The sequence below is a fragment of the Chelon labrosus genome, assembly GCF_963514085.1.
Source record: "Chelon labrosus genome assembly, chromosome: 21".
Lineage (NCBI taxonomy): Eukaryota > Metazoa > Chordata > Actinopteri > Mugiliformes > Mugilidae > Chelon > Chelon labrosus.
In genome coordinates, this window is record NC_140354.1 from 2,230,332 (window position 1) to 2,240,066 (window position 9,735).

The following is a 9,735-nucleotide window of genomic DNA, read 5'->3' on the forward strand; positions in this document are numbered from 1 at the left end:
TATGATAAAGATTAGAAATTGCTTTTCTTCAAAATCAATTCAAACCCACAGAGATCATAATGACTCCACACCTGACCACACTCCTGTCATGAAGCACACGAAACAGGAAGGGGAAAGAAAAGGAGCCTCCAGACTAGGAGGCAGAGGCTGTGTTCATCACAGGCTTCCTATTTTTGCTTTTCATTTACCACTTCCTTTGTAGCTTAAACCTGCAGTTCGACTTTGAGGTTTGTGTGTTTGTGTTATTTGTGTTCTTTTGAAACATCACCAATAACCGTTACAGTTGAAAATACTAATCCAGCTAAATACAGTCCAAATGCATGTATGTGTACTTGCCCTACCTGCTTTATTGAAGATGCATGGAGGGTAATTTAGACTTGGGACAGCCAGGTATCCCAGGATGCATTTTAAGTATGCTGCTGTTCCAATTCCAGAATGACCATGCTCTATACTCACGAGTCAAACTTGTCAAGCCCAAACTACAAAGCACACAAGTCAGAAGTTCATATACCATATATCATCAAATGACACTCTGACAAAGAGGACAAATTTTCAAAAACATATTTGGTTAATTCTTTTAATTAGTGAACACGAAGTGATCTGTACAAAGAATTTCACTTAAAGTGAGTTACATTTTCATGCCGACTTTGGAAACAAGTCTGCTCAGGAATAGTATATAGATCATGATCTGATGTACATTATTAACTGAAATTGAAAAAAAAAGATAAAAAATAACTAAATCTAGACATCAGCCAGTGAAAGAAATGGATGCACAGAGACCTTAGAATGGAAATATTTAAATATGTGCAACTGGTGATTTATCAAAGCTCATGTTTATTTGACAAAATGAGTGATTGGAAATGGTTGCAGATCTAGCATACATAAAAATAATTTTAATCTGCTAGTATGCATTACTGAATGTACTAAAACGATCTTTATAGTGGCCAAAGGTACAGTTACATGCTCAATACCATAGACCAGAGGTCTTCAACAGGGGGTCCGTGACCCCTAGGGGGTCCGCGGAGGTACTGCAGGGGGGTCGTGAAATTTTTTTTTTCATAAATTTAAATGTCTTTAAATACACATTTGCATAAGTAGGGGGTCTCCGCTCCATCTCTTCATCAGTTTGGGGGTCCTTGGCCTGGGAAACGTTGAAGACCCCTGCCATAGACTGTATAAATAAGGACAACGTGTCCACACTTCTTGCATTTCCCCAGGGGTACAGGCGGCACCATCTTGCGAGTTTGAAGCCAGAGTCTGCTCAGTACGGTCCGTGAGTGGAGTCATAAGGGGCCGCGATATCAATGAACCGACCACACTTCCTCCAGACTCACTTGCGTTTTATCAATACTGAGCTCTGCAATGCCTCTTACAAATAAATATTAGATTATACACTGTACTTATTTATTTTTTCCTACTCTCACAGTCCTGCGGATTGCTTGATGGATGTCACATCCTGTTTCTATAGCATCTAATAACTAAGTAGAACGAAAAACTTTTCATGCATCAGCATTATATTAACAACCAATAATATCTGAAATCATCCTTAAAAAAATAATTATTTGACATCTATTTATTGTTTTAGTTTGGCCCAAGTCCCATCCACTAACATGGAGGTGTGGAGCTTATGACCTATACTGCAGCTAGACATCAGAGGGAGCTTTACTTGCTTTGGCTTCACTTTTGACCTTCTGTGTCCATATTTATACAGTTAATGATACCAGCTGTTACATCAGCTCGCTTTGATTTTTGTTTCTACGTGATCAGATTCAGTGAGTTTCCAGTCTCCATCTCCTGATAAAATGGTGTCTCCAGGACAACGTTCTTTTTCTCTGATGTTGGCAGGCCTTTGTTCAAACAATCATGGATCTCCTTCCATGAGTCCATCTCAGAGCTCCAAAGTGCAGCTCTGGCTCTGATGAACTGTGAAACTTCAGCCTCACTGCCTTTGGCCAGACTGATACTGTCTCTACAGATGAAGAATATATCCATGCCAAGGAAGAGAGCATTCAGAGCAATGAAACCAGCTCTGGCTGACTTGGAGAGGGCAAGTGACCCTTTGGCTGCGGCCTGACCAATATCTGGGATGTCTGAGGCAACCCTGGGCACATTACGTAATGCTTGTCCTTCCTGAGCTACCACTTTACCTGCACTGGAAATGAGTTCTTCACTTTTTAACAGATTAGCAGCAGAGGCAGCATCAACAATGGAATCTACACTCTTTCCAATAGCACCAACATTAAAAGCAATTTTGCTTACTTCCACGGCCACATCTAATACACTTGGGTCTAGTCTTGAGATTGTTTGGTTGGTCACCTCCTCCACACAATCTTGGAGACTCTGCACATCCTCCATGAAGTTCTGAAAGACCTCCCTGGCTTTCTTCTGTTGTGTAGCATTAACTCCAACCTCTGTGGCAGTGGTGACTAAACTGTTGACTCCACTGGTGATTCCCAGCCCTACACCAGCCATTGTCAGAGATAAAGACACCCCTGCAGTGAAAGGAATTAATGCCAAACCAACAATTGACAGCACACCTCCAACTGCCCCCACTGAGCTGCCTGCCACACTGGAGATCTTTGCCCCCACATTCATCCTGTCTAACTGAACAGCAGTCTCCTCCAGCTCGTTCAGAGACTGCAGCATCCTGGTCTGTCGCTCATTAAACTTATCGATGAAGCCAGAACATGATACCTCTTGAAACAAGAACACCATTCGGAAGTTCTGGTCCTTCCTAAGAGAAGAAAAAATAAAAAGCAGTGTAATCAGTGATTAGAAATCATTGCGCAAGAGACAAGAAAGTCGGCATGAATCATTAGGTAATTGTTGAGACAGTCTATAGATGTCATATCATGGTGGCAGTAGAGGTGGCAGGGGGAGCTGGGGAGTAGTGGTTAGAAAAGCAGCTTTTTGGACAGAAGGCTTGCACCCCTCCTCGACCAGCATCCATGGCTGAGGTGCCCTGAGCAATCATCCTAACTTCTCCCTGGGTGCTGCAGTATGTAGAAGGAAGGTTTGTAGACTGTGTAGAAAATATACCTCAGTAAAACTCACCTGATTTCATCAAGCTGATTGAGGTGATCAAGCATCCTTTGCGAGTCATGTTCAGACAAATCCACTTGGAGCTCTACCACAGTTTCTGTGGTCATCTTCAGACAGAAGGCACTAAAGCAGCTGTGAAAGACTTGTAGTTAGAATTTATTTTCTACAGAGTAAGGTGTTTACTGTGCAAAATGTGTGTATTATCTAAAACTCAATCTACCTTTTCTCCAACTTCTCACAGATTCTGTTGGCTGTCTGTATGTATCTGTCCAGCTGATATGCCAACACGTCCACATTCTGAAGTTTGGGTGTGAAGAAGACTTTTGCATCTCTTTTAAACTCCAGGAGGAGAGGGCAGACTAGTCGTGCAGCAGTGATGACAACCTCAACAAGATCAAGGCTGATCTGTTTGGGCAGGTGTAACACCTGGTTCTCCTTGAACACATGTAGTGAGGTGACAGCCAGCTTCTCCACTGCATCCAGGAAGCAGTGGAGCTTCTCCAGACCTTCCAGAGTATCCTTCAACACTTCATCCAGCTCCTTTCCCAGCTCTGCACGTCTGCTGTCTGCAGTCACCTGTGTGACCTTGCTCTCCATATATTCCTTTAAGGCTTTACCTTTGTCCTCTGACTGGGAAACATGACCAAGGTTCAGGCTGACTTTATCAGCCCTGTCTTTGATGTCCCTCATCATGTCTAACTCTGTGTCCCTCCTGAGCATCCATTTAGAGAACCCCTCACAGAATCCTCTCACTGTGTGGATGTCAGTGAGAGTATCTGTGGTGTAGCGGCACAAGGCCTCTTGGAGTTCCTTTCTGTAAGAGAGAGCATAATCCAGTTGTGAGATTTCAAAACAAATACAATACATATACAGCAAATACTTTATTTTACTAAATTATTTCATTCCTACATTTACTTTTAATAACAATTACTAGTATTGAGTTATTCACGCATTTATTTATTTACTGTTGATTTTTGCAGTTTGTCTCTATATGCTGGCCAGACCATTTACATGGTCAACACTGAGACCTCCAAATATTTCCCTTTGTTTTAGTACAAAGAAGAACATTATGAAAATGTTTACATTTAATGACTGGACATTTCTTAACAAAAAGAAATGCAATTTCTGTTTAGTTCGAGGTCTCAGTGTTGTGTTATGTCCACAACTCTTACTGAATCTGTGTAAACCCTAGGAATAGCAAATACTTTTATTGGAAAAACTGCAGTTAATGTCTTCAATGTAAGTTTTGCAATTCGCAAATTCATCCCGCGGGCCAGATTAGACCCTCTGGCGGGCCGGTTTTGGCCCCCGGGCCGTATGTTTGACACATATGTCCTAAGGCAATATTTTACATACTGTTTGGGAACAATAATTTGCAGGATTATAGAATATATTGTAAACTATGAGATATTTTTTTTACAAAGGTGATTAGTAGCTACAGTGATTGAATATTTAACAAAAGGATATCAATTTGTTGCCAGTGGCATTATGTTACTATTGCTTACTAATGACACGACAGAAGAAACCCATGAAAAACCTTTGCACTTCTGGTTAGATGCTAATTATATTTCAGCAGCTTTGTAATGAATTTAAACTGAATCAAATGATTGTGAGCAGTCAGTTTAATTTTAGTTAAAATAGTTTTAAGTCCAAATTGCAGGTGCTATTGCTATATGAGCTGAACAGCAAAAAAAACAGTTGTTGATTATGGTCATGTGCCAGTGTTTAGTTGCCCTCCTATTCATTTACCAGTTGAACAGATTAGACATCACAGGACCATTGTCTGACACTGCCAGCACTGCCCTCTATTAGAGTTTTGGCAGAAGCGCCACTGCTGGAAGTAAACCATGTGAGAATTTGTGTTCAGCCTAACCAGATGATGTTTTTCTGAAGAGAATATCTTGTAAAAATCTTATAACATGCTTTTAATGTCAACATTAATATACAAGTACAGCTGTAACTGCGTTGTACACTGGCTAAGAATCGCTGACTGTGAAGTGTAGAAGTAATAGCACCTCAGAATGATTATGATTATCAAGGTGAATAGTTGTAGGTTACTAAAAAGAACACAGTACTTTATACTTTTCTCATTGCAGAAAGTGACACACATTCAAACTTTACCTTGCTGGTGACATCATGCCCTCCTCTCGTGCAGTCTTTAGCTCCTTATTGAGGTTTCACCTTTACCTGCAACTCGACACACTTAGAAGGAAACAACTAAAACCTTGCTTCGTAGAGAACTGTGTGGCGCTCAGGTATTGGTTTCGTTTCCCTTTCTCCTAGCTGAGACACACCCATAACTGAAGTTAACTAGTTCAAGGCGAGCTATTGTTTACAAAGCTGGCACAGTTGGAAAAGTCCCAGCTGGGTGGCACACAGTGAACACCCAACACAGAACGTGTTCAATGAACGGCGTTCATATTCTTGGGAACTGTGAACTGAACGCCGTTCATTGAACACGTTCTGTGAACGGCGTTCATATTTTTTTCCAACTGTGAACGTAGACGTGAGTTTCGCTCAAGCTGGAGGGAAATAACAACGTTCGCCCCCATTCAGAAAGAAAAAAAAGAGAAAAAAAGTTTTTCGATAGCTGTCAGCTGACGTGCGAATTACATCATCCAACATGGCTGGTGCAGCAGAAAGAGAAGCAGCTGATCTACACAACAGTTGAGTCGTTTCCTAGTATAGTCATGTTATTCAAAAAAGCAGTAGCCTACAGATCCTGGCGGAAAAAAGTGAAGGGCTGGGGATGGATGGGCAGGTCAGTGAGAGTTTGTATTTAACAAGAATACCTCGAAGCAACTCGTTTCAAAAAAAAAAAAAAAAAAAAAACGGGGAAAAAAATGAACGTGAACTGTTCATTTTGGAGTCTGTGAAAATTAAAAAATGTCAACTATGAACTTGAAATAGTTCACTTTTATCTGTGGGAACTGAACTTTAAACTAGTTCTTTCGTGTGAACACTGTGGTACATAGCACAGCTCTATTCAAAACGGATTTCCTGGATTTCCTTGCCTTCAGCGCTGCAGGAATACGCACGTCAAAACACATTTCCTCTGTTAAACGTTTTATTTGTTTTAGATACAAGATTGATGGAATACTGGAATTAGATTACAAAGGACAAGGACGTGGACGTGGTGTTTTTTTTTTTTTTAAATTTCCAAAATGTGACAAAGCATTTAAAAAATTGCTGTTCCACTGTTCTGTTACAAATTACGATGGTTTATTCTCTTTCCAATTTATCAAGATTATTCTTTACCAGCATACTGCTTTAGACTTTTGACCCAACTAAATATTGGTAAGTAAGATCTGAAAAGAGAGGGATGGGGAGGATGGGGGTTGAGAACTGAGGCACATAGAGAGGAAGATAGTTAAGAAACACCTTTATAGCTAACCGCAGGAAATAGACACGAGGAGTGGTGTCGTTTTCTGAACTTTAGTTAAAAAAATAATAATAATTTTTGATTCCAAAAGCAATGTGACGGTCAGGAAATTTGTTGATGGCAGACTGTGCCTGTGAGGGCATCAAAGGTTTCTGAAAATAACCTAAATTTGATGCCAAATGACCACAATTAGGGGGAATTGTGGATTATTTATTTTCTCATTTTTTTCATGGGCCCCAGTTTGCCTCCTCGGTACCCTCATATGACCATAAAGAGATGCAAATTAACTAACTAACAGGAAGTGCCTATGATTCCTCTTATATTCTCAAACTGTCATATAACATCATCAGCTATATGTTGTACTTGTATCATCATCAGATTCTACATGTACACTTTAGTCAGATTTATTTGTCAATGACAGATGTATGTTTATCTCGTTTGTCCTTGGCCAGCCTTAGGCAGATGGGGTAAAAGTGAACAATAAAAAGAAGAAAAGAAAGTAGAATAAAACAAAGGAACAAACACTCAAAAGAGTCACACTCATACAACACTAGTATATATACATTCAGTAGCTACCTGTGTTTGATTTTGCCCCGGGACAATTAGAGCAGCCGCCTCAGCCTGTTCATCATCATTTGCGTTCAGTATCTTTAGCAGCAGCTACTGCACTCCTCAACACTCTGAAAATGAAACTAACCCGTTGTCTCAGGCGATAATCACGTGACTCAGCCCTCCTCTGTTCTTTAGCTGTGTAACTGTTGGTCAAACAAAGAGCCCATTCTTTCTCTTATGAAAGTTCAATTCATAAAGCAACTCCCATGGAAGAAGCTGATGTTCTTGTCTTTTTTTTTTGAGCTGATATTCCCGGACCCTGAGGCCACACATATATACACATATATTTACCCATCCAGCATTAGTGGAGCAAGATTATCATGTGTTTAGATTCCTGTTTAGCTGCTTAATGCTCCACTGTGTTGTGAATGTCAAGTTATGTCTGCTCTACAACTGGAGACGGGAGGAGTTCTGTTTTTTGGCTGTCCTTTAAATAGTCTTCAGTATAAATTCAGGGGTTTGCTTCAAGCTGCAGGTTCACCCAGTTATCAGGATAACTTGGCCTGACAAATCCACATGACAACAAACAACATGAGATCATGATATCAAACTGATTTGTGTGTGCTTATTTTATTGGGTGGATGGCAAAAGAAGACTTTCTTTGTATGGGAAAACATGTTTCCGCACTCTGCACATGACAATAAACTCTCTGAATCTTGAATCTTGATAGTAATCTGATGACAGAGATATCCAGTTTCACAGCGATATCTTGTCTTTTGATTTTTTGAGAGTAAGTAATGTAGTTTAAACTGTGAATTATGTGATTGCATTTATTGTCTAATTACTGCTGTGGTGGACTTGTTAAATGTGCCACTGCTCTTTACTCTGGATTTGCTTCACCAAAAAAGAAGTGTAGGATGCCATCTAGTGGTTAGTGATCGTATTGCCACCTGGGTTGAACAGCAAAAATGAATCCTTAATGCCTTTGACATCATTGCAACAATATAGCTATTTTCTTATATTTCCCATAATTAATCCAGAAAACTGGGTTACCATTGGCTTTTTCAACATCATTTGGACCTCTATTGTCTTGGATTGAATTTCTGTACAGTATTAACCTATGGTTTCTTTTCTCCTATGGAGACACTGAATGTGGGATGAGGTGAGAGGAGGAGGTCATAGAGCGTAGTCTTCACTATCCAGGATCTCCATCTTCTTGATTTTGATTGAATGCTCATTCACACGCATGCTGTCAAGCTCACAGAGGGAGATGATGATCTGCTGAGCCCATATGGTGCCTGTGGGGGGACATGTGTAACATTGTAAAGCTGATCAGCGGATCTAATGAAAATAACATGATGCTGCCTCTTCTCGCTGACCCGACTTTGTCTGGGTATGTGATGAGGAAGATGTCGCCGTCTCTTATTTCGAAGTTCTGGAGAGAATCAGTGTGCTACGGAGGTATATGATCTATAATGTTGAGGTTTTTATAGTTGCAGTGAAAGTCAGTGAACTTCCCCATGAAGAAAAAGAAGTGAAGGATGAAAAAACCCCTCATCTCACATGCAGTAGCTAACTGTTGATTTGGGCATGTTACTAGTTGCTTGCCAATGTATAGACCATCTGGAGTCATCTTCATTTGCAGTGCCAAAACGTCAGCTATACTGACAATATATTGTGCTCATCTTTAAATAAGCTGAATCAGACACCTGTGACTTTCAGTGACTTACTTTCTCCACCTTATTATCACTAACACACAAAACAACTGCAAAGAGATATGTAGGAAAGACTGTGTTAGAATTTAATATAAGGGCTGTTTCAGAATATTAGGGTGTCACAGTGTAGCTGAGCTTTGACATTTTGTACATAAAATGTCATCATTTTATAATATTTGTTACAATTAGAGTCAGATTTTTGGGTTAAGACCAAAAATGTGTTTGTGAAGTAACAGCAACATTTGACCTTTTGGCAATTTTACATTTAACTGTACACTGTACAAAACAAATGGTAAATGGTGAATGGCCTTGCTTTTATATAGCGCTTTTCTACCTATTGGTACTCAAAGCGCTTTACAGTCATAGACACATCTACCCATTCGCTCACACAAGCACACACACATTCACACACCAGTGCCACGCACTGGGAGCAACTGGGGGTTCAGTGTCTTGCTCAAGGACACTTCGGCATGTGGCACATTCCGGGGATCGAACCACTAACCCTCTGGTTCGTGAACAACCCACTCTACCTACTGAGCCACAGCCGTCAACTGAGCTTTGACACATTTTTACTGCTGAATCCACATTTTATACAACGCTTGCTCCAGTTTATTTTATGCTAACAGCCAGTCTCATGATTCAGTGACGTCTTTGTATCCACTCAGTTTCTGTGCTTTCCGTGTCTACTCAGTGACACACTTCCTCTAGACAGACTCACGTTTTCATTTGATTAATACTGTGCTCTGCTCTGTCCTCACCAGTTACAAAGACATTTTGGATTATGCACTACTTATTTTTTTATTTTTTTATTTATTCAAACTTCACGGTCCTAGAGACGGCTTAACAGAGTGGTTGGCATGGTAACTTGTAGTCATGATGTCACATCCTGTTTCTATAGCATCAATAAATAACTACAAATGAAAACTTATCAGAAAAATGGGCACTTGAGTATGCATCAGTATTATATTAACTACCTTTAATGACAGAAACCATCAAAATAAATATGATGTGACATGTATTTTAGGGGGCGGCACTGTGACGAGG

General features: G+C 40.2%; 1 protein-coding gene across 1 annotated transcript; it reads right to left on the bottom strand.

Annotated features, from left to right (window-relative positions):
• Window positions 1-225: 225 nt before the first annotated feature.
• LOC311506637 (uncharacterized protein) lies at window positions 226-6,536 on the bottom strand. Its single transcript, XM_084570678.1, has 4 exons — window positions 5,164-6,536; window positions 3,263-3,856; window positions 3,055-3,174; window positions 226-2,734 (listed from the first exon to the last, which is right to left on the bottom strand). The coding sequence occupies exons 1-4, from the start codon at window positions 5,178-5,180 to the stop codon at window positions 1,756-1,758; spliced, it is 1,710 nt and encodes a 569-aa protein (XP_084426804.1). The 5' UTR covers window positions 5,181-6,536; the 3' UTR covers window positions 226-1,755.
• Between the last annotated feature and the right edge of the window lie 3,199 nt (window positions 6,537-9,735).